This window comes from Corvus cornix, chromosome 5 (genome assembly GCF_000738735.6).
Source record: "Corvus cornix cornix isolate S_Up_H32 chromosome 5, ASM73873v5, whole genome shotgun sequence".
Taxonomy (NCBI): domain Eukaryota; kingdom Metazoa; phylum Chordata; class Aves; order Passeriformes; family Corvidae; genus Corvus; species Corvus cornix.
Window position 1 is genome coordinate 29,744,142 of NC_046335.1, and position 22,609 is coordinate 29,766,750.

The window sequence follows — 22,609 nt, forward strand, 5'->3', positions numbered from 1 at the left end:
GCCACCAAACATGGATACGAATGGATGGCACAGTACATCAGCAGTCCACACTAGAATACAATAGAACTTCCAAACACCAATCTTGTAAAAGAAAGTCAGTCAAATCAAAGTACAGAATTTTATTCTGATAATCTATATTTACATATCCATCTCCAAAGGGTAGGATTCTCTGTCCTTTTCTAGCTTGTGTGGTATCATTCAAGGAAGCAGTTAATGTGATCATCATCCATGCTTTGTCAACCTCTATTAAGGTCCTGGTTCTTCCCCACTACTCACATGGGTGAGACAACATCTGGAGTGCTGTGTCCAGTGCTGGGCTCCTCAGGACAAGAGGCAGACATACTGGAATGAGTCCAGCAAAGAACCACTAAAATGATTAAGGGATTGGAGAATCTGTTGTATGAGAGGCTGAGAGAGCTGGGATTGCTTAGCCTCAGGAATACAAATCTCAAGGGGCAGTGGAGAATTGTATCCATTTGTATAAAAAAAAAATAATGGGAGGAAGTAAGGTCAGCAGAATGAGACTCAGTAGTGCCCTGTGAAAGGACAAGGGGCAATGGACACAAATTGAGATACTTCCACCTAAATACATCAAAATGTTTTTACTGCAGCAGCAATACAACACAGTAACAGATTGTCTAGACTGGTTATGTAGTGTCCGTCACTGGACATATCCAATTCCAACTGTACAAAGTGACAAGATCTTGAGCAACTTGCTCTAGCTGACTCTGCTTTAAACAGACCTTGAACTGAATCATCTCCAAAGGTCCCTCTAACCTCAACCATTCTCTGAATCTGTTCCTTCCAATCGCAATCATGCTGTGGATTCTGTGACAGCCATGTAAAGCTATGAAGTTGAAGGCATCTTAGCACTTCTGAAGCCTGAAGGTCCTGCAATTACTTCAGAGATGCATGGATGGACGAGTCCCACATTAACTATGAATTTTTTGTATTTTTGTTGCAAATCTAGAACAAGTACTTCTGGCTTAAACGTGTATTAAGCACAGCATAATATGTTTGTGCTAAGAAAAGCACAAAGAAATCAGACAACGTCACTTTTTCAGATAGTATTTCTAAATCTAGTGATCAGTTTCTAAGAGGAAGCAAAAAAATATGTTCCTAACAGCTAATGTGCTGCTTCTACATCACAAAAACTTTGCTTCAGCTTTTCAAAAAGTAATTTCTATGCACATAAAAATAGTAAGATTCGCTCTTGTAAGAGCTAACACTGCTGACCAATTGTAGTGACGCGATGGTGACACCTCCAGCAAACACATTGCATTTGCACTTTCTCTGCTGTCTCATCTTCTTAATTTACAAGGACTGCATAAGAGTTCTCTTGTCTTCTCTCCTACAAGCTCAGCTTTAAACTTCAAGCTGCCTTCTATCTGCTCCATACACTGTCTGCACTAATCACAGCATCATCTTGTTTTCTTTCATTCAGCTGAAGTAGAAAGGTTTGAAAGTGACATGGAATGCATGCACCTAAACTGGTAGCAATGTGATAAATATGGAAATACCTCAGATTGTCTTGGAAAATGAATGAATGAGACTTTACTAAATGCCAACATAGAATGGTTTGCATTGGGATTTACCTGTAAATTAACTGCAAGAACACAGTACAAATTTGAAAGCTACACTAACATTTAACAGCAATGCCGAGCAAACTTAAGCACTGACTGCAGGACTTTCCTTCTTGCTACACAGAAGTGCAGTGAATGAGAAAACACGTCTACATGCTTGTTCATCAGGAGGCTTTGGCAGAGGGCATTTGTATTTACACTGTGAAAGGAACCTGCCACAGACACACAACATAAACAATCTGTGGCGGTTCTTTTTAATGTATTTATAAAGGACTCTCTATGAAGTACTTTGAGTATACCAACCCACAGGTGGATGGCACCACAATGGTCTATGCAGGCTGTAAGCTACTGCTCCACACACAAGGGGCATCTTCCTAGATACAGAAAGAAAAAACATCCAAGTCTTCCTGCCTACCTTTTTATCCATTTACACAGAACTTGCTACAGAATCCTTTAAAATGAAAATCACTTCAATTATGCAGTGCATGATTTTAAGGCAGCAAAAGAAATCTAGTTTTTCATTCATGTTGCATTTTCATAATGGAAAACTCAAGGAAAATTAAAGATTCAGAGGTCTAAAGAGCAAAGAAACTGAATAAGAAATATTTTTAGGTGTACAAAATTATGCACCCTCACAGTGAAAAGAGCCAACAGTAGTGCTTGTGCTACAGCAGGAATTCCCCAGCAGGTCAAGAGAAGTGGCTCCTTCTTTTCTGCTCAGCACTGCTAAAGCTGAATCATATAATGGTTTTGGCTGAATGGAACCTTTAAAGCCCATACAGTCCACCCACCCTGCAATGAGCAGGGCCATCTTCAACCAGACCAGGTTTCTCAGAGCCCTGTCCAACCTGACCTTGAAAATTTCCAGGGGTGGGGCATCTACCACCTCTCTGGGCAACCTGTTTCAGCATTTCACCATCCTCATCATAAAATATTTCTTTCTTATATTGAGTCTGCATCTACCATCTTTTAGCTTATAAACATTACCCCTTGTACTATTACCAGTAGAAAGTTTGTCCTCATCCTTCTTATAAGGCCCCTTATTGAAAGGGTGCAGTCAGATCTCCCTAGAGCCTTCTCTTCTCCAGGCTAAACAACTCTAACTCTCTCAGGCTTTCCTCATAAGAGAGGTGCTCCATCCCTCTGATCATCTTTATGTCCCTCTTCTGGACTTGCTCCAACAGGTCTTTCTTGTGTAGGGGAGCACAGAGCTGGATGCAGAACTCCACGTGAGGTCTTACCAGAGCAGAGTGAGAGGGGAAGAAGCATTTCCTGTGACCTCTTGGGCACCCCGCTTTTGATGCAGACCAGGATGCAGCTGATTTCTGGGCTGTGAGTGCAGACTGTTGGCTCACATCAAGCTTGTCATCCACCAGAACCTCCAAGAGCTTCCCAGCTGGGCTGCTCTCAATCTGACACACTCCCATGCCCAACAAGAAATTGATCCAGTGACCCTCCCAAAAGCTAATAGATTCCTCTGATTTTCACATTTTAACTGGTTTATTCCTTTTCTTACAGTTCGCTATTACATAAGGTAACAAAAATGCTCCACATACTCTCTTATCCCAAAAGTCCAAATCTGTAGGCTTCCTGTTAGAAGACTGAAATTATAAACTAATGTTTTATTGTGTACTCAAACAAAGTAGCAGTGTTCTGGTTTTCAGTTTAAGAGTTATCTGCAGGGGAAAGTTATCACCAGATGACAAGCTCTAGGTTCCTGAAGGGAAAGCCTAAACTCTGCCACCTAAAAAGCCTAACTAAATGCATCTAAAATAAAAAAGTCTCAGTAGTGACAGCATATTCAGACTTACTCTTACCTAAGAGTCAAGGAGCAAGTATCTTACCTTGAAATTGTTTTCTTTCGGTTTTCTTCTCATTATTATATTAAATGTCTCATAAACATCTTCTGCTCCATTTTGTATTGTATTGGTCATGTCCTGCTGATACTGGTTTGGGTCCAGAAATACTCTGTATGTTCTGCAATCACCTTTAAGTCTTGGTTTGGGTTCAGGACCTGTCCGTAATGAAACGGCAGGATTAGAATTTGACTCAGTGCCAAAAGCAAATTATCATTCAAATAAGTGATCCATAATTGTTCCTCAAATGAAATTAGTTTATACAATGAAACTAATTTTTGCGTAGCAAGAGAAACATCTTCATTGCACTATTCTAATAGTTTTTGAATATAATCTATTTTATTCCTTAACACAACGTACTGGATTTATTTAATTAATACAGCTACATGAGATTTTACCAGAGGAAACTAGTTAACCATTCTCAGGCTGGTTATGGAACTGGTTTGGTATTCTCCAAGTATGTATCTAATTCAATGAGCATTCCTTAAAAGAGAGGAAAATTATCAGTTAGGCTGTTAAAAATAAAAAATAGAGAGGGAAAGAAAAGATAAATCTTTTGAACAAGTTTTGGTATATCATACCTTCTTCAATAACACGCCCTTTCTCATCCAGCATGCCCTGAATTTCACAGCCTCTGACATACACCAGCCCAGTCTGCTCAACAAAAGGCTGTCGTCGGTCAAACTTGGTGCCATAGGGTTGCATGGGACGCACCGTGATCAAAAAGCAGACATCATGCTTCCGCAGACCTGAGCCCCAAAAGGAACAGTCAGTGATTTGACTGAAAGGCATTTTCCTTATCAATTCCATAACATATATACAACAGAATGCACTAAAATTTCTTTTAAATAAAACCCACTTGGATAGAGTATGATTTGTTTTGTTTCAAAATATGCCTTGAACTTAAGAGAATACAAAACCATAGGCCATTGTGATATAATACCAAATTTAAAAAGTAGAAACTGAATACTTTTTTCTTAAGAACAAACATATTTATTTCAAGGTTATTATTCTCCCACTAATCCTACTCCAGTTACACAACCTAGTTATTTTCACTCATCTCTAAAGAAGTCTGGCATTAATCTCTCATTCTCATTGACTTCTTCCGGACAAACCTCCAACTAATTTTTTTTCTTTTTTTTACAACAAGTTAAGTGCAGTGCCTAGAACTGGGCACAAAACCTTAAACCAAGTTATCTGTTTAATAGGGTAAAAGGTCACTTAACCAAGTTACTTGTTTACTGCGTTACATTCCAGTTTATAAATTCCAATGTAACTTGAGGTTTTTCCTTTTTCCCTCAGCACTAACACAATGTTGGGGAGTCACATTCACTTGTGAGCAATGATGACCTCTGATCTTTCCACTCTGCAGAGGTACTGCCTGGTAAGTTATTCCCCCAAAATGCATGTGTACAGTGACTTGTTCTTGCTTAATAATGATCCCTGTTGAACTACATCCTACTTTTAAAATGCTGCTTCTCCAGTTCACTAACATAATTCTGAACAATAAACCTTTTCCCCACTATACCTCCAGATTCTCAGAGATCTAAGACACCTTCAAAATCCAGAAAATATGCTGTATTTTTCATGAGACAATTACTTTCTCATTATGCACCAGATATTATCCAACAGAAGGCAGTTTCACCAAGATCCCGTTATGTCAGGCGATCACTCATGAGTTCTTCATCTCAGTGTTGACTTAAAACATTTTTTTTAAAAATCGCAGACTGCTTTAGTATTTAAACAGCTAGGTGCACCACTATATAGATACCTTCAGTATAGTGAATTCTCTGCTATCCTTCTAGATTTTCTACTTTAACAGAAATCTACAGTCCCAAACTTGTATCTGCTCATTTATCACACAGTCCAGCTTTAGCATCTGTGCTACGTGACCTGTAATCACACTACGCAGCTCCAGCACATTTATCAGGTTTCTCTAACAAAAGAGAAAGGAGTGACATTTCCTGATAATACAAGTGCATGCTTCTATGTCACTTGCCAACACGGTCAACTAAAGTTCAAATCCCCAAGCAAGAGAAGTGTTGCCTGTGGATACTTATAAGAAACAGCATTTGGTACAGTCAGCACTTCGTAACATTCAAACATACTGAAAACTACTAAAGTGCACTGGTTTAAATTAAATAAAAACCTCTCCTCTCCACTTGTGTATGAGACAGATATCACATTCCCCATACTTTTCAATATGACATTTTTAGCATACACATTATTTAAAATGCTAAGTTAACTTTCCACAGACCCTGTAAAGGACAGAATTTTACACTTGGTCACCGAATGACATCAGTCTGAAGGAATAAACATTCTGTTCCCAATGAACATCTAAGTACTTTAGTAATTTCAATCTTCACTTTAGGAAAATATAAACGTATTAAACCTGGAATTTGAGGAACTGACTTCTGAGCAGTGTATTAGGATTGACAAATCTGTATCTTGGATTAAAAACCCCTTTTCTTACAAATAAGATTACACCCAGATGTATTTTATGAGCACCTATTTTGAGCACTTTATTTCAAAGAATGTTAAGTACCTTCCCATTCATCTTTGATGTTATCTCGGACATTCAAATTAATTGTAACATCTGCTCTTACTCGCATGGGCCAGTTTTCACCAATGTTGGGCTTGGCCACCTCCACCACTGTGAAAGAGACAATGGGTTGTGCCATCCTAGCCCATCCACCAAAGACCACACCTCCATATTCTGATAACCTAAGAAATAAACCCCAAAGTTTTGTTAGTCATTATCTGATAACAGATTCAATTATTTTTTAAACTGTGAAAAAATTTATCACACAGTAATTTTTAAGACAAAAGTAGAATTCTTAACTATATGTGCTAGTGAATTAGATTCACGTAATCCTGCATTTTAGAATCAAAGCATAACATGAACTGACTTATATTTCAAAAAACAAAGGCAACTTATGCTAGCATTATAAAAAAAACCTCACAGAGACAGAAGAAAAAGGAAAGATAACAAAAAGCAACTACTGAGTATAAAAGATATCACACCAAATAAACCCTTTAAATCTAAAGAGGATTAAAATGTGGCAGATGGCAAATTCAAGAGTACTCAGCAACATCTCTCACAAACCAAAGCTGGTGACGTTTACATACTTTGTAACGTCAGCCAAGGCTTAGTACGCATGGAGAGCTAACTCATCCATCTTAACACAACAAAGGCTGTTTGTTAGCACCCAAAATACTGCCTTTAACATACCTACAGGGATACATATCCACAAACCCTTAAAATATCACCCCTTGGGATGGCAACACCTTACGGAAGGAAGGAGTAAGTATGAAGCAGGGTATCTACATAACAATTTTAAACACATTTGGTACTATGTACTTAGTATACACACAGTATCAGTTTTTGGTTCTCAAATACACTTTGATTAGAAGTGAACTGACTGGTTTGCACCAGTTAGTAAGCATTACCATGGTTTCATCCGACTGACACTATCTTCGATGTCCTGTCTGATCTCATAGGTAGACTCCAAGCGGAAAAGATTGAAGTTCCTCAGCAGGTAGTCATGGAGAGTCAGAAACTGCAGATTCAGCTTGGGGAGTGCCAGACAGCCTAAGCATTTAAGGGTAGAAAGGAAGAGGTATTTGAGGGATAAACAACAACAAAAAAGAATTAATATACTGTTTCTAGGAATTCATACATACGTACACACTTTACTGTACAACTGCCACGGCTGTTGTCCTTGGAGATTCTAAAAACTACCCCTTTTATCAATATGTACCTCTAAAAAGCATGTATTTTTCAGGTTCTATCTAAAGGAACCTGCACAAGATTGAAGGGATTTTCATCCTTCTAGCAGTAATATGGTGAACTTCTTAAATATTAAATCCATGAGTGTATTCAGACTACAACAAAACTGAGTTTATTAAAATCAAATGCAGAGCAAAGTAATGGTCTTTGGAAATGCAACAATTAAGTTAGCATTACATAATGATGAAAAAGGCTCATGAACTAATAAAAAACATGCAGCATCCAACAATTTCCCAATTCCCATGCTTTATGTTTATTAGATGCCATGAAAACCATTAATGTAGAAAAAAGGTTTAAGTCAAGAAATCAAATTTTAATACACAACTCTAAAGTTTCTGTTACTGGTTTGTTTTTTAAATGAGAATGAAAAACATAGGAAGATTAGATCTTACTACATAAGAAGTATTAGAACTCCTAGACAGGTCCTAAAGCCTCTTCCACTATTTTAGGATAGTCTTAGATGCAAATTTTCCATAATTAAAATTCCTGTAAATTATAACATTACTGGACTACTATTCCGGTTTGACACCTATGTTTAAGATCTGTGAAATCATCTTGCTTTTGAAACTTGCAATATTATTGTTGAAACCTTTCTCTGGTATAGGTACTACACACTGACTTTCACATGCACTAATACACCAGCAGTGAAGAAAGGCAGCAGAACACAGTAATTTCTATTCTGGAAAGCCTGATGGTGATAAAATACTTTAACACATTTCCCAACACCAAATAAGAAACCCTTGTCCTGTAAAGCTAGTCATATGCACATATGCACAAAGGGCAGGGTGTGAAGCAACACCTCTTTAAGGCTGCACAGTATTTATCAGAGAGATGTTCTTCTTCCCTCATTTTCTAAAAGAAAATAGAAACAATACTCCTATCCTTCTTGGGTTAAATTACTCTTACATAAGTTTTAGACCAAGCTAATTTAGCTACTTTTAAGAACACAAAAAAACCCCTTAAAGACCACAAAACCAACACTGTCTTGTTTGAAACCACGGCAGGAGAATACATGGAGATTAAAAAGAAAAGGTGTAAACTAAACTAAGAGAAGCAAAATAGAAAAAAATACTTGTAACAGTCTGACAGCAAAAGAAATACTTCACAACAGCACCATCAATATCCTAACTGCAAAAGCATTCAACACAGGCGGAAATGTTTCCACTAGCAACCAGCGTTACTTAACAAAATTACATTTCATCAAGAACAGAATTTCTTTAATGCATTATTAAAAAGTCACAAAACAGGTATGATGAGCTACTTTCTCCTCCTGCCCCCCCTTCCCTCCCCCACTGTAACCCATATATTGCCATTAATATATTTGGCTAATCAAACATAACCACACAGCACACAGAACTCAGCCTCCCAATCCAGGATGAACGACAGTAAAGCTGCCTTGACCTGCATTTAAGAACCTGAATGTTTCAGAGCATTAGAATAACCTATGTGCTGTTCACTGAAACAAAAAAGAAAATTAAAAAAAAAGACTTGGTTTATATATTAATTTCCTAGAAATTACAGCAATCTCCCTGGTTTAGGGTTTTTTTACTTTATTTTGGTTTGGGGTTTTTTTGGGGAAGTGCAGTCTCTTCTTTGTTGCCTTTTTTTTAAGGATTAAACATCATCAGCAGGCCTTTACAAGAATTTGAATCAGCTTTTAACTAATTGCATCACACTAAAGAAAAATACCTTTTCCTCTTCTTGGGCAGATCTCTAGATGACCTTTGTATCATATCTTGTTCAGAAAAAGATCCTTTGTTGCCTCTAACCCTGCCTATCTAAAGTGGTCATCTCTTTCATTAATACTTGTTTCACAGAGAATTTATCCAAAATGACTGATTTACGCTAAGCAGCTGAACTTACAGCTTATACCTACACAAAAAAACCCCTCTAAATCAAAACTACATGGAGAAGGGTATGGAATACTCACTGCTGAAACCCAAAACAAACTTTATACTAATCTTTGTAGATAAGCGTTGCTATTTGAAATTTCCACATTCCAAATTAAATTTTTCACATTTCTAATAAAATTTCTCATGATCTATATTAAAACAACAGTTTTTAACAGTAGCTAGACAAAAATACACATGCTGTTTATTGCAAACCTTAAAATTACACGTTTCCTGTTTACAATACCAGCAGTTTGCTTCCTTGATCATGAGCACATTAGGTTCTCAAAGTAGCCACCTTTCAGTGACTGCATGTACTTTTACCCTGAAACTGAAGTTAGAAAAGTAGTGTTAATTTCCTCCCACTACCACCCTTCCCCCCTCTCCTATTTAGAAAGGCTTTCTTGAACATAATTCAGCGCAAAGCATGGACAACAGCTTTTCTTCTGCTGTTTCCAACCTTTTTCACCTTACCTGTGCCTCACCTGGTAGTACAGCACATCTGCTATCCAGAAGCAAATAAACACCTTTGTGTAAAAATAGATTTTTGGATTTTTCTTTAAATCCACTATGTATTTGCCAACAATTTAATCTCAAGAGTTCCTGATTCATAACTGAAAAAGCCCCCTTGATCTCACTCTAAGATACTGAAAGATGCCAAAGTACCGTGTGTAAGTTTCTTGGACAGAATAAACATAATACAACAGAACTCCTTTTTTTATCGCAGCATTTACTGTTCTGTTCAACATTTGCTGAACTACTAATCATACCTTCTCCAGAGTAATATTCAGTTGGTACAATATTTTCATCCCAAATAATCTTCTCCGTGGGATACAGAGGCATCTGGTTGAGTTGCTGAATTTGAGATATTCGTCGCTCATGACGGGAAACCTAAAGAAAGGAAGCATTCCAAACTTCTCTAAGTCAAAAAGGAACAACAGAGATGTTTTTGAAACATAGACATTAATTCATAAGACTACTGGTGGTCACTTGCACTTTCTCCATCAATATTTTTTAATTAAAAATTTTAATATAACTAAACGCACACAGTGACATCAGAAGATGAACAAACACATAATCCAACCACTGGTCAGAGTACTAGAATCAAACAATCATCTGGCTATTCAGCAGACCAAAAATGGCACAACAGAACTGAAAATTTTCAGTCAAGGCTCAGCAGACAATCAACTTCAAATAAAACTTATTTTACTTTCCATTAAACATATGGTCAGTATCTAACTAACAGTGCTCATTCAGTAACAGTCTTTAGTTTCCTCTTCGGGACACAAAAGAAATCTATCCAATACTATGATATGTTATCTGAACAAGTATCTTTCCATGGCATCCATAGGCCTCTTAACCTTAGAAAACTACATGAACAGCTTTTCAAGAAATCAACAACCACAAAACATGCTTATGAAAGAGATTTTAAAAAACAGCTATGCTATTCTAATACTGACATCAGATTAAAAGGCTACAGTAATATTGGTATACCTTGAATATCCAAAAAAACACGGCATGCATCAAACAATATTTCAAATTGGTTTGAGGCCCAAGTAGGTACTGAATATCTAGATCTACTTTAGCAATTTTTTTGTTTTTAAATGAGACAAAAAAGGTTCCTGAATTAAGAACAAAAACTTTTTCAGAAGAACTCAAAACCATTGCCAAGACTCTCCTTATTGACCTTTACAATTACACCAAAAAACCCACACATTAGTTTCTCAAGGAAACTACAATTACGAATAGGCATTTTCAAACAATTTATATGGTTTTAAACCCCATCTTAGTATATGCCAATTACTGCTATAACACGGATGTGGTTCATAGGTAGTTCAGCAAAACATCCTAAATGGCTACTTTACTGCACTGTAGTCGCTGGATGTAGCTATGCCTTGAGCTTCCAACAGAAGAAGCACCAGCAGCACGAAGCCTGTCTTTACCAGCAATTCCAGCAGGAACTCCTTGTCGTGGCTCGTGTCCTCGCCCTCGGCCAGGGGCGGCAGCAGGCACAGGTACGACGCCACCTGGTGGAGAACGTTGGAGCTGCACAGCGAAAGGACAAAGAAAAGCCCCTGTCACACTGAAACCAGAAAGAGACAGCACGCACGGCAGCTTCTTTTTCCCTAAAGAAAATTCCAGCTGTCTCTTTTGACCAGAGACAAACAATTACGGGTCGGTCTTTTAAGTGAAGTTTGTGCATAAGGTGTAAGCTGAACCTCACACCTACAACAAACATGGCAAGGGATGAATATTTTTTATTGTTTCAAGACCTGACACAGAACCAAACAACAAAGCACACACTGTCAAAATACCATACTGCTATCCTTTACTCACAGCATCTACAATATAGTACAGTTAGTACAGTGGCATGCTTTCATGATTTCTGTTGTAGTTCTTCTACAGAACAGAGTAAAAAAAAATAAATAAATTAGAGGTTAACTACTACAAGTTAATTACTGCTACAACTGCTGTAAGCAGCTAACTTATTTTACAGAAAATTAATACTTTCTTACATTCATAAGAATAAAAGAAAAATAAAGTTATCTGTCACTTCTAGTGAACCCAAACTCTCCCTGTCTCCCTATTTTAGCATATGTAAAGGCACTGTGACAAGTCAGAAGGAACTGGTAAGCCACGTGAGAACGCACATGAGAAGTCAGGAAGTAAAAGGGCTGGAAATTTGTTAAATTTAATCATACTGAGAACCAAGAATTTCAGTTTCAATTTGGTAACTTACCTAAGAGGTCCAAATAACTTCACCAGTGCATCACGGGTATCTACTGCAGCTACATTTGAGAGTGCAAAGTCATATAACTCTGGGAAATGTGCAAATGCTGCTCTCTACAAAAGACCCATGCATGAAAACTGGATGTAAGCACATTAATGAAACAATTTAATAACAGTTTAAATATTTAGAAAAAAGCATAGCTTCTTCTGATTTATAACATGCACTATTCCATGAACCCTACCAGAATAGAAATACAAGCCAGATTAAATCTCCATTTTTCTTAACACCATCTATTTGTTATCCTGGACTTCTGACACAGTATCTTTCTTATACACCCTTCTACCAGCATTTGTTGTCATTAAAATAAAACATAAGGGAGCAGATATGTAGCTTTGCAGCAACTAAGAAAGGCAAGGAACAAGTTTAACTTAACCATGCTTCCTTGAACTGTTCTGTTAAAACTGATGGGAACAATTCTAACAAGCATGTGTGAATTTACTTTGTCTCTTTCGTACAAGGGACCACTGCTGGCACACGTGCACAGTGATCTTGAGGAAATGCTGCCACCTACTGCATCACCACAGGGTCCTACAGCATCCTGCTTTCCCTTCTTAACAGACTTAACAGGAACCATTATTTTTGGTAACACAAGGTCCAAAATGCTGATGTTTTGGTAGAGCATATTATTTCCTCATAGTCACATCTGCCACACTGAGGTGCTACATGTCTTCAGTATGGTACAGGCAGTCAAGCTAAAGCTTTTTCTGTAACTCAACAGGGAAAATAAGGGGTTTCATTTAGGAAACAACCTCATGCCTATTCCAGATGCAAATTAGACTAGAACAGCAAAACCAATCCCTCTGTCTCTCCTAAGCACTTTATCCTCTACTTACCTGTAGAGAAGTAATTCTGTCATAGTGAATTGTGGTCATCTCATTCTCTGTCAAAGCATTTCCAGTCTGATCATTGATTTCAAAGCCAGTGTAGAATTTGAGCATATCTAAAAGCTGAGACATCATCAATCTAAATTAGTAGATTAACAATAAGAGACACCCAAACACAAACAAAAACACAATTTAAGAGGACAAATGCACAAACAAAAACTCCTCAAAGTCCTAGAAGAAATGGACTAAGTAGTGGTATCTACATTTTATACATGGCTGATGCACAAAAGAATTTGTCAGGTATTTCATCTGCAAGCCAGCAAAATTGCAGTATAGTCCACAAGCAATATGGTTTCTTGATATACCAGTACTTGAAACTGAAATGAATCACAGTAAGGTGATCTTAGCCAGAGGCTGTCACTGAACCCAACTTATGGCTTGCTGCTACCAAAAGGGAGAGGTCCTGCAGCCTTCTGCCCTCTCTGATGGCAGCTCTGAAATTCATCCTACCTTTCAATGGGATTATTTAACTTGGAGGAAGAAAATTATTCAGATGTGCTGCTGGCTTTGTGTTCCATCAATACTGACCCTCAGAGAAAATGAACAAATGCCAGAAATGGGGGACAGCAAGCAGCAGGAAAAGCAGCTGACATGCAGGAAAGGGGACAGATCTTCAGATCCTGCTGTAAGAAAACAATATACTAGCTATGAGTGAGTAACCTGAAGGACAGGAGTGAGAAACAGCTGCACTGCAGAACAGTGTGAAGTCAAAATGAACAAGAGAAGAATGCAGTGGTGACAACTTCTGCTATGTGTGTGGTAAAGCATGCCAGAAGCCGCACTGCTTTCTAGCTTGTACTTTTAAGAACTTCTCAAAAACAGAAGCAGAAATATTACTCTGCTTTTGTGAGACCCCATCTGGAGTACCATGTCCAGCCCTGGGGTTTCCAACACAAAAAAACCCCGTGGACTTGTTGGAAAATCTCCAGAGGAGCTTACTATAAGACTAGAGCACCTCTTCTGTAACAACTGGCTGAGAGTTAAGACTGTTCAGCCTGGAGAAGAGAAGGCTCCAGGGAGACCTTACAACAGCCTTTACAGTACCTAAAGGGAGCTACAAGAAGGATGGATAAGGACTATTCACAGGACATGTAGTGATAGGACCAGAGGAAATGGGCTTAAACTGAAGGAGGGCAGGTTTAGATTAGATAGCAGGATGAAATTTTTTACTGTGAGGGTGGTGAGGCAGTGGAACTGGTTGCCCACAGAGACTGTGGATGGCCCATCCCTGGAGGTGTACATGACCAGGCTGGACAGAACTCTGAGTAAGCTGGTCTAGTAGAAGGTGTCCCTGTCCATGGCAGGGGGCTTGGAAATGGATGATCTTTAAGGTCCATTCCAACCTAAGCCATCCTATGATTCCATGAAATGTAAGAGCAGTCACACAGGTACACGTAAGAAAGAACTACTGTGTGAAATATTAAATAAACATGTAGTTTGCATCCAAAGAAAAAGCCTATCTTTAACAAACAAATAAAAAGCAGAACAACTGCAGCATTCAGAAACAAAGGGAACAAGAAAGTTCTTTTCAAAAACTTTGTATCTCACCTGGCAGAAGAGATGACCCTCTTTCTCTCTTTTAGCGAGACTAGACAGGTAACAGTGAACAACAAGATGGGAGTCATCCAACACTGTATTAAACCAGCGCCGTGTGGGAAGCAAAGCCTGTGGTAAATAACCTCACGTTAATACAAGCAACTCTTCAAAAAGGCAAGAAATCCTGGCTTCTCAGAATTTTCCATTTCAAGAAGGCATATTAAAATAGATTGCAGCAGTTATTTGCATATCTAATACCCTAACAGAGGTATTAAAGCAGCATTTAGGTATGCCAAGACACTGGGTTTATGCAGGTAAGCTGCTATGAACACAGTCCTTTACGTAACTGGGAACATGGCATGAACTTGCCATTAGTGAGAATTTACCCTGCCAGGAAAAAAGGAAATTAAATAAACTAGTTATTCTACTACTAAGTGTCTACATAATGATTGTGTGCTACAAATGATATGTCAAACTCCTTCTGCATTGTTTTAAATGTCTGTTTTCTACACTACTTTAATGAATTTTAAGCTTGTCTTCCTCACAATTGCCAACTGTTTCTTCTAAATAGAAATAAAATACTCAAGTATTTTTCAAATCTTCAATAACAACAAAACAGAGATCTTTTCTTCTGAATGTAAATAGCTTAAACTGCTGTATGTAGCAACTGTTGAACAGCGTACAGTAATAGACCACAACAATTTAAGAGAAAAATTAGTTGTTCTCTACAGACGGAATTTAGAAAGCCAAAATGCATCAGCACGATGCTCAGAACTAAGATGAGAAAATAAAAGTAGAAAATGTTGATTGTTCTGCACAATAATTACAAAAACAAACTCATAAAACCGTAAGAACTCTCCATTCAATCATTACTTTCAAATTACCAAATTACCAGTTCTGATGGCAGTGTAAGCACTTTAATATGAAACAGTAATATTCTGAAAAAGGGTTCAACACAAGAAGGGCCCATTAACACAGTACATGCTACATAGGCAAAAATACTTGGATTTACAGCTAATTTCTCATTTGCTTGTTCCAGTCACTTAAACAGACTTATAACCTGTCTGAATTCTAACCCTTCTGTAGTACCTAGAGAGAACCAATATTAAACGTGCTGCTTCTGAACATTCTGACTAAGTCAGACAGACTTTAGTTCACCTTCCAACCTATTTTCTCTTATCAGAGTATATTACATGCATAAGACAGCAAGCTCTAATTTATTCATTCTATTTCAACTACAAGCACAGACTACTTAAGCAATTTAACAGAGTTAGCCTGCAGAAATTCACCATAAAGCCATTTTAAAGTTCCCTGTGATACTCTTTCAGAAAACTCTGTCTTATTTCAGAATGCCTTCTGAATCTGAAGTTACTCTAAATAAATAATTACTCACAAAAGAAATTGTAAATGAATGTCTTTTACATTTAATACTGATACTGGGGTGCTTAAAATTGTCTCACTTCCCTGGTATCTGCTGAAAAATTTCACAAAACCTTGCTCCACTCCTCATTACTCTGTAACAAACTGCAGCTCACCAGACCTGGTACTTCAAAACAATGAACTCTAGTCAAAAGGCAATAGCTTGCATTTCAGAACTAGTGCTGCTTTCTGGGATTTAACCCAGTAACACAAAAGACACTTTAAGTGATCTGTTATGCACTGGGAAGAATAATTCTGAATTATTCCTACCAGATTAAATCATCACACATTTTCAGAAATTCCCAGTATTATTACCACTATTCCAATTAAATCCCCTTCACTGAACACTTTAGGATCCTAGCTTTGTCTAAGAATTCATGTGGCTTATCAACATTGCTGGCCAGTTCCCAATATGGATGCAATGCTACAACCTCCTATTTACAGATGGAAAATCACTATTAAACAACCATGTGCACAGCTGTGACATAACCACCTCCTATTTGGAATAAGACTGTAATAATTACTTTATGCACTTAAACCCTAGAAAAGTACACCTGGAAACTGGCTGAATCAATTTAATAACTTACCTCAAGGTCTAGCATGAGTTCAATAAACCTCTCACAATAATGAACTTTGTCCATAGAAATAGGACCTAGATAAAAAAAATTAAAAATCTAAAATTGATTCTCATCACAATACATTTACACTAGCAAAATTCTTTAAAAATTAAATGCTACAAATATAATGGTATTAATTTTAATCTTGTTAAAAGCTAATCAAAACATTCTTCTCTTTCTAAAACAATCCTTTCTTATATTCAAAATAGAAATAGAAGTATTAATAGAATCAGAATCTCAGGAGTGACTTTATCAACGTTGAAAAACCTTGAATGTAACAGGCAAAAATGCTCACTTCCATGAAGTATCATTGGCCCACTATGCTTATTAAGAACTTCTAATGCCATGTACTGAAAAATATATTTTTAAAAGCTGTAAACAAGATGTGTGCAAAAGGCTTTGACCATATTCAAAGGTCAAAGTGGTGACTACTAAGGGGCCTTTACAAGCATGTCAAAACACACACTAAGTCTCCTTTAACAACTATCTAATTCTTACAGCCCCCAAAGAACTGTTGAAGTAAATGTGGCCCAAGTAATTCACACATTCCCAAAAACAGGTCTAGCATAATTAGAAAACATAGGATAGGTATTCTTTCTGAGGAAGCCACATTACACAAAATTTACCCTTACGGCTCAGGTAAGAGCTGAAGTTTGCTAAGAGTTTAACAGCAAAAACAAAACTCCGGGAACTGATTTCACCCAAACTGTGCTGTGCTTAGAGCATAATAACCCTTTTCTGTTAAAAGGCTAACACCTTCCTCTACAAGCACTTTTTTCCTTTCTAAATCAGGCAAGCAGACAATTTTGCTTGTCACAATGAGTCAAGAACAATCAAATTTTACAGAATTTTACTTCACTTAGGCTTTTGTTCTTACTGTAAATCAACGGTATGAACAGACAGAGCCTTATGATATGCATTTATACCACCTATTTAACATGGCATCTAAGTATGTATGAAATGCTTTAATGCTTTAAGGCTCTAAGCACACAATAAAGATATCAGTTCTCAGAAATAATGTTTTTACTAAGTACATACTGAACAGAAGGAAGTTTAAAGTAGTTTTTTGCTGTTTCATCTTCAAAGTATATACAGATTTGAATATTAATTTTGATGTGAGATCCATGCAGACAAGCACAGATTTCACTACAAGCCCCAACTGAGTAAGGTCCTCAGCCTCAGGCTGATATCCCGAGGACTAGCTGCTTCAGCAACAGATTACCAGATAACAAAGTAACGTAAGAATCACAGTTACCTGAGACAGGTATTGACTTTAGAACAGAAATGAATTTCTGAATGAGCTGTGAAAGAAATCTTCTTTCTCGATATGCTCTAAAATTGGACATATGACAATAGAATTAATACACCCTAAATGCAGACTAGAAGTATATTGTAGCTTTCACTAATACAAAGTTAGCTGCTTCAAAATTTACATAATGGTAGTAGGTTGCTTTGAAACACACCTAAATTGTTTAGATTATAACTTTTCTCTCTGCACTCAGGCAGACAGATTAAAATTATTAGGCACAGAAACTGATTAACAACCCATGCTTCCTACTGTGTCAAAGAGAAGTATGTCTCCTCCTACACCTTACCACAATGCAACACAAAGGCATTGGAACATTTAATTTGGTGAGATAGACACAGATTTCTTGAAATACTTGCATAAGCTGTATACCTATACATTTGTTAATGGTCATGAAAAAAAGTGAGCAGCTACATGAATATTGTAGCTCTAAGATTTGATACCACAAATTCACTGATCAAATAAAATATAAAGTTCTAAATAGTACTTTTCATAAAGACTACTGAAAAACTAAACAGCTTCCAGGAGGCCCATATATGATTAATCCTTACTTGCCACAGGATTGCTAAAAACCACTTTTTTAATTGAAACAATTTATTTTAGCTGAAACACAATGAATGCATTAAGGAAAAAAGGTTTCTGTAACATACTGCATTCTTGACTCTTCATCCATTTTTGCATCATTTTTCTTAATTAGATTCCAGAATTTTCTTAGTTTTGGTGTCTTTTTCAACTCTTGTTCCAGTCGATTCTGAAATGTTAAAATGTTATTCAGTCACCAAGAAGCCTTGTTTCCATGAGATAAAAATACAGTCCAGTCTTTTTATTAAAAAGAAAAAATATATAACAAACTGAAATAAAGAGCAGTCTGGCTATTCTCAGTAAGTATCACTGTAAAACAAAAATGTAATAATGCTAGAGAGTCCAGCCATGACTAGATGTCAACTCCACTGCCTCTCTGTGACCTCCTGGCCTTGTCTACAAATTACAGCTTGAAGAAATTATAAACAACAAAGCTCATTTTTATGAAAAATTACACAAAACATATGGAAATTTGCAACAAACAAGAAAGAATTTAACAAAGCACACCAAAATATAATTTTTCAATGCAATAAATATTAGAGCAATGCTGTAAGAGTTCCTTAACAGTATTCCATAAGAATTTACTTTACGCGACTTGGATAATGCCTAGAAAACTGCTCTGCCAGTTAACAGTGTTATGCTTACAGGTTGTAGAGCCATCCACATTGGTAAGGAAATGAGCTGCTGCACCTGACCTCTGATCAAATCCACTTCCTGTTAGAAAGTTACAGATGAAAAAAATTTTTAAAACATTCTTATGTTTTCTGATATGCCTGTCTTACAAAATACATCAATTTACATCACCATCTGACAAAAATATTTATATGGTTCTATTAGATTTCACAATTTCCTAACAGGAAACTGCACTACAGACTAACACCTTTGTGTTTTAGGTTCTTTTCATAGAGTCTGTCAGTTCTTAATACTTCACCAGGGGTCCTATCCATTCAAGTATTTTTAGCACAAAAGCTGCTGAGAACTGATGTTCCTTCTTCAGTCATTTCTTATTCTTGAACTCAGCTTTCCTACCATGCTTTCTCTTCTTGTTTTTAATCTATTCTTTCTCTCTCATAGCCCTGAATTTATCAAGTTTCTCTCACTTTTTCTACACTCTTCCCATTCTCTGAAACAAATAATTTTCTCCATGTCAGTTCAAATGTGCTCTCCCCAGTTCTGCCTGTGATTTGGATCCACAAGGTTTCCTTCTTTCCTGAACTAATGAAAAATTTCAATTAACATCTTAAGTATACTTGTCTTCATGGACAAATACTCCATTCTCAGCATTCTGAAACTTCAAACTTCAGTGCTCTTCCCCTAGAACACTACTGTGATTATTCCAATCTGCCTTTCACAGAGAAGGACAGCTTCTAAAAAGTGTGCTTTTACAGGCACATTTCCACTGGCTTCCCTACCTTGTTGTATTAGAAATGTGCTCCACAAGAACGATTCTGTAGTCACTATCAAACTATTTAAAATGAAGATGCATTGTACCATGGCCACTACAGAAAAACACTACCTCAATAAACTATACACATAAAGCTCAAGATGATTACTGGCTCCCATAATCACTCCTAATCCCAAAATCAAGTAATACACTTTCTAAGTTGTTTTGTCTGAAAGATAATTTTTTTATTTGTGCTGACCCAATAATACATCCCATGTGCAATGTAAGTAAGAAAAAGCCCAATAGCAAGAGAGGTTAGAGAGCACTGCATCATATAACAGGTAATTGTAAATTATTCTTCCTGCTTGCTATTTAGGATCTTTAACTCTGTTTTAACTATAGATTGAGAACACAAATTGGTCCAATGCTTTCTTAAAATTAACTCAGGAGAACTGCAGATAAAAATTGTATTTAAACCTGGTTTCAAAAGTGATAAAAGCCCCACCATGTTTCTCAATAGGTAATGGAAATAATTTTTGTGCTATTTCCTAGGCAGACTAAAAAGAGCACAGTAGTAACTAATCTGCTTTTAAATGTAAAGCACCTTTTCAAACATAAATACATAAATTTTAAAGTATCATTTTTAATATAAAACAAATTTTAATACAATACAAAAATGTATATTAAATCCTGTCTTTAAATTGTCTAACTGCCAATCCTCCAGTTTCAAGTCTCATCTATGACCTTAAGTCAGAGAACAGCAAACGTGATGAGAAAGCTAAAGCAAGAGTCAAAACAGAGAGTTAAAGCCCTCCAGTACTGTCTTTTCCTTAAATTGGAATTTTGCTTCATCTGCCTTGTAAGAAGAAATTGCTCAAACTAAACTGCTATGAACACAGAACAGCATAAACACACTGGAAATATTACAGCTGCTTTTAACATACCAAACTATTGAAGCAGTGATCAAGGAAAAGCAGCAGGACTGTCTGTTCATGCAGAGAGTACTCACTCTCATTTTCAACCAGCGATGCCTCCAGTATGCATTTGAAAAAGAAAGGAAAGTGTTCTGGCCTTTTTTTGAATGTCTAGGAATAGAAGAGGAAGGTAATTTTGAGTCTGGTTGATACAAATAATTTCAATCTTCATTTACATAACATAGCTTAAGTTCTCTAAATCCATTTAAATCTATAAAAGAAGGGATTACTTTTTCTCATTTTCATTTATTCTGACCAGGCAGCACAAGCAAAACAGACTAATGATATCATCCTGACAAGGGATCCTCCCCTTATACCTTCTGCATAGTCTAACACGTGATGTGCAGGACAAACTGACCAAGAAGCACGAGTGAAATCTTGTGAGAATGTTCAACAAGTGACTGCACAGAAGTACTGTAAAATGTCCCACGCAGAAGATAAGAGGTAGGTTTTGGCCAAAACTATGGCAGCTCTAGGTGATCTGCAAAAAGTGAACCGGTAAAAGCCACCAGAGATCAATTATAGTCCTGGAACTTCCATTTAGCTACCTCAGCAGGAAAAAGATAAACTAAATAATCACCAAGATAAAACAGTTCCTTTACAAGGGCAGTCATGTACCAAAACCAAATTTAACTAAGCTGCATGGAACATAACGTGCACCTGTCATTTTGTATCTAGTACAGATGACAGAAGAAAAGCACATACGAGCAAGTTATTAATCCTTTGTGCTTTGCCAGCACTCAAGTAATGGCACACGTATTGAAGTAAGTGTGCTTCTGAAATAATGCCTGCATACAATGTACAACTAGGGCCATGGTGTTGAGGCAGCCTGTGAAACCTGGATTGTTTGTAGAAACATCAAGTAATTTCTAAACCTATTCCTACAAAAAAAATAGCCCCAAACAAAAAAATCAACCAAACAATATACACAAAAGAAGAGGAAGACATTATTTTAGTATAAAGCAAAAAAGGTAGAAAACTGTGTTCCCATGCTTTAAGCAAGATATTATTGGGTAATACGTTAGACTTCCAGTGGTGCCCTTTTATATGTACAGATACATAAATCCTTTTTTTCTTTCAATATTAGAGCAAGGATTTCTCTGTAAATACCCAACTTCTGTCCAATGCCAAAAAAAGCAAATGCTGGTGATAATGTTCAGCATCTCAGAGCACAACCAAGGACTTCCACACCAGAAGGAATCAAGAAATTTTTCACCTGTCCATTCCTTTCTCCAAAAAAGAACACGAAGTTTAAAACACCATATGAGATATTCCAGTGGAGGCACCATTTCCTTCTAACACTACAAGCTCTTCTACCTCCTGTCACTGTAAGTGAGCACACTGTAAAAGCTGCAACTTGCAGATCAAAGTCAATTCTAGCTGCAATTGAATCAGTTACCTCCCACGCAGGGACATTCTCTCTGAACTTCTCATTCACCATACAGCAGATTGACATTAAATATGCCTTACTGGACACCTCTGGAGAATAATTCATCCATAGGTAATTTTCAAGGTACTGACTGTGAAGAGATAAAGAGTATTTCATTAGTTGCAGCCACCCACATAATCTGTCACTCATTTAAAAGAGCAGTTATCCACAAGGTTTTTTTTTCCCCTCCTTCTCCTGAAAGCCATCTTCATAGTTTGTGAGTAGTTCCTCAAGTTACCTCTCCTCTAGGTCACTGAAGCAAAACTTGTTAGACTCAGTAACTGCTACAAGAGGCAAATGAGTTTTTTATCAGGAAGACAAATTCACCAGCAGGTTTTCAAGTGCAAGAAGCAGCCACAGGTCCGTATCATTTCGTAACACAAATTCATGTTGATTTTCCAAAAGAATAAAAAAGAAAAAATTTCAGTTGTCTAAAGAATGTCATATTCAGCATTTCCAAGCATAAGATGCAAAGGAAAACTACTGTAAAACTGTATCTGTATTACTAAATAATCTTTCTTGTGAAAATTTAGGAATCATCTAGACATCATCTTTCATGCTTCTAATCA

The 22,609-nt window shown here is 37.0% G+C and overlaps 1 protein-coding gene across 1 annotated transcript in view; it reads right to left on the reverse strand.

Annotated features, from left to right (window-relative positions):
* AQR (aquarius intron-binding spliceosomal factor) overlaps window positions 1–22,609 on the reverse strand; it is a 52,337-nt gene that overhangs the window by 24,796 nt on the left and 4,932 nt on the right. The window contains exons 5-19 of the mRNA XM_039552115.1: window positions 22,011–22,131; window positions 20,582–20,722; window positions 18,899–18,967; window positions 18,322–18,422; window positions 17,621–17,697; window positions 16,336–16,400; window positions 14,342–14,458; window positions 12,743–12,856; window positions 11,859–11,962; window positions 11,062–11,164; window positions 9,889–10,009; window positions 6,890–7,031; window positions 5,985–6,163; window positions 4,021–4,188; window positions 3,428–3,597 (exon numbers count right to left, since the gene is read on the reverse strand). Of these exons, the coding sequence (XP_039408049.1) occupies window positions 3,428–3,597; window positions 4,021–4,188; window positions 5,985–6,163; window positions 6,890–7,031; window positions 9,889–10,009; window positions 11,062–11,164; window positions 11,859–11,962; window positions 12,743–12,856; window positions 14,342–14,458; window positions 16,336–16,400; window positions 17,621–17,697; window positions 18,322–18,422; window positions 18,899–18,967; window positions 20,582–20,722; window positions 22,011–22,131 (1,792 nt within the window). The remainder of the gene's footprint in view (window positions 1–3,427; window positions 3,598–4,020; window positions 4,189–5,984; window positions 6,164–6,889; window positions 7,032–9,888; window positions 10,010–11,061; window positions 11,165–11,858; window positions 11,963–12,742; window positions 12,857–14,341; window positions 14,459–16,335; window positions 16,401–17,620; window positions 17,698–18,321; window positions 18,423–18,898; window positions 18,968–20,581; window positions 20,723–22,010; window positions 22,132–22,609) is intronic.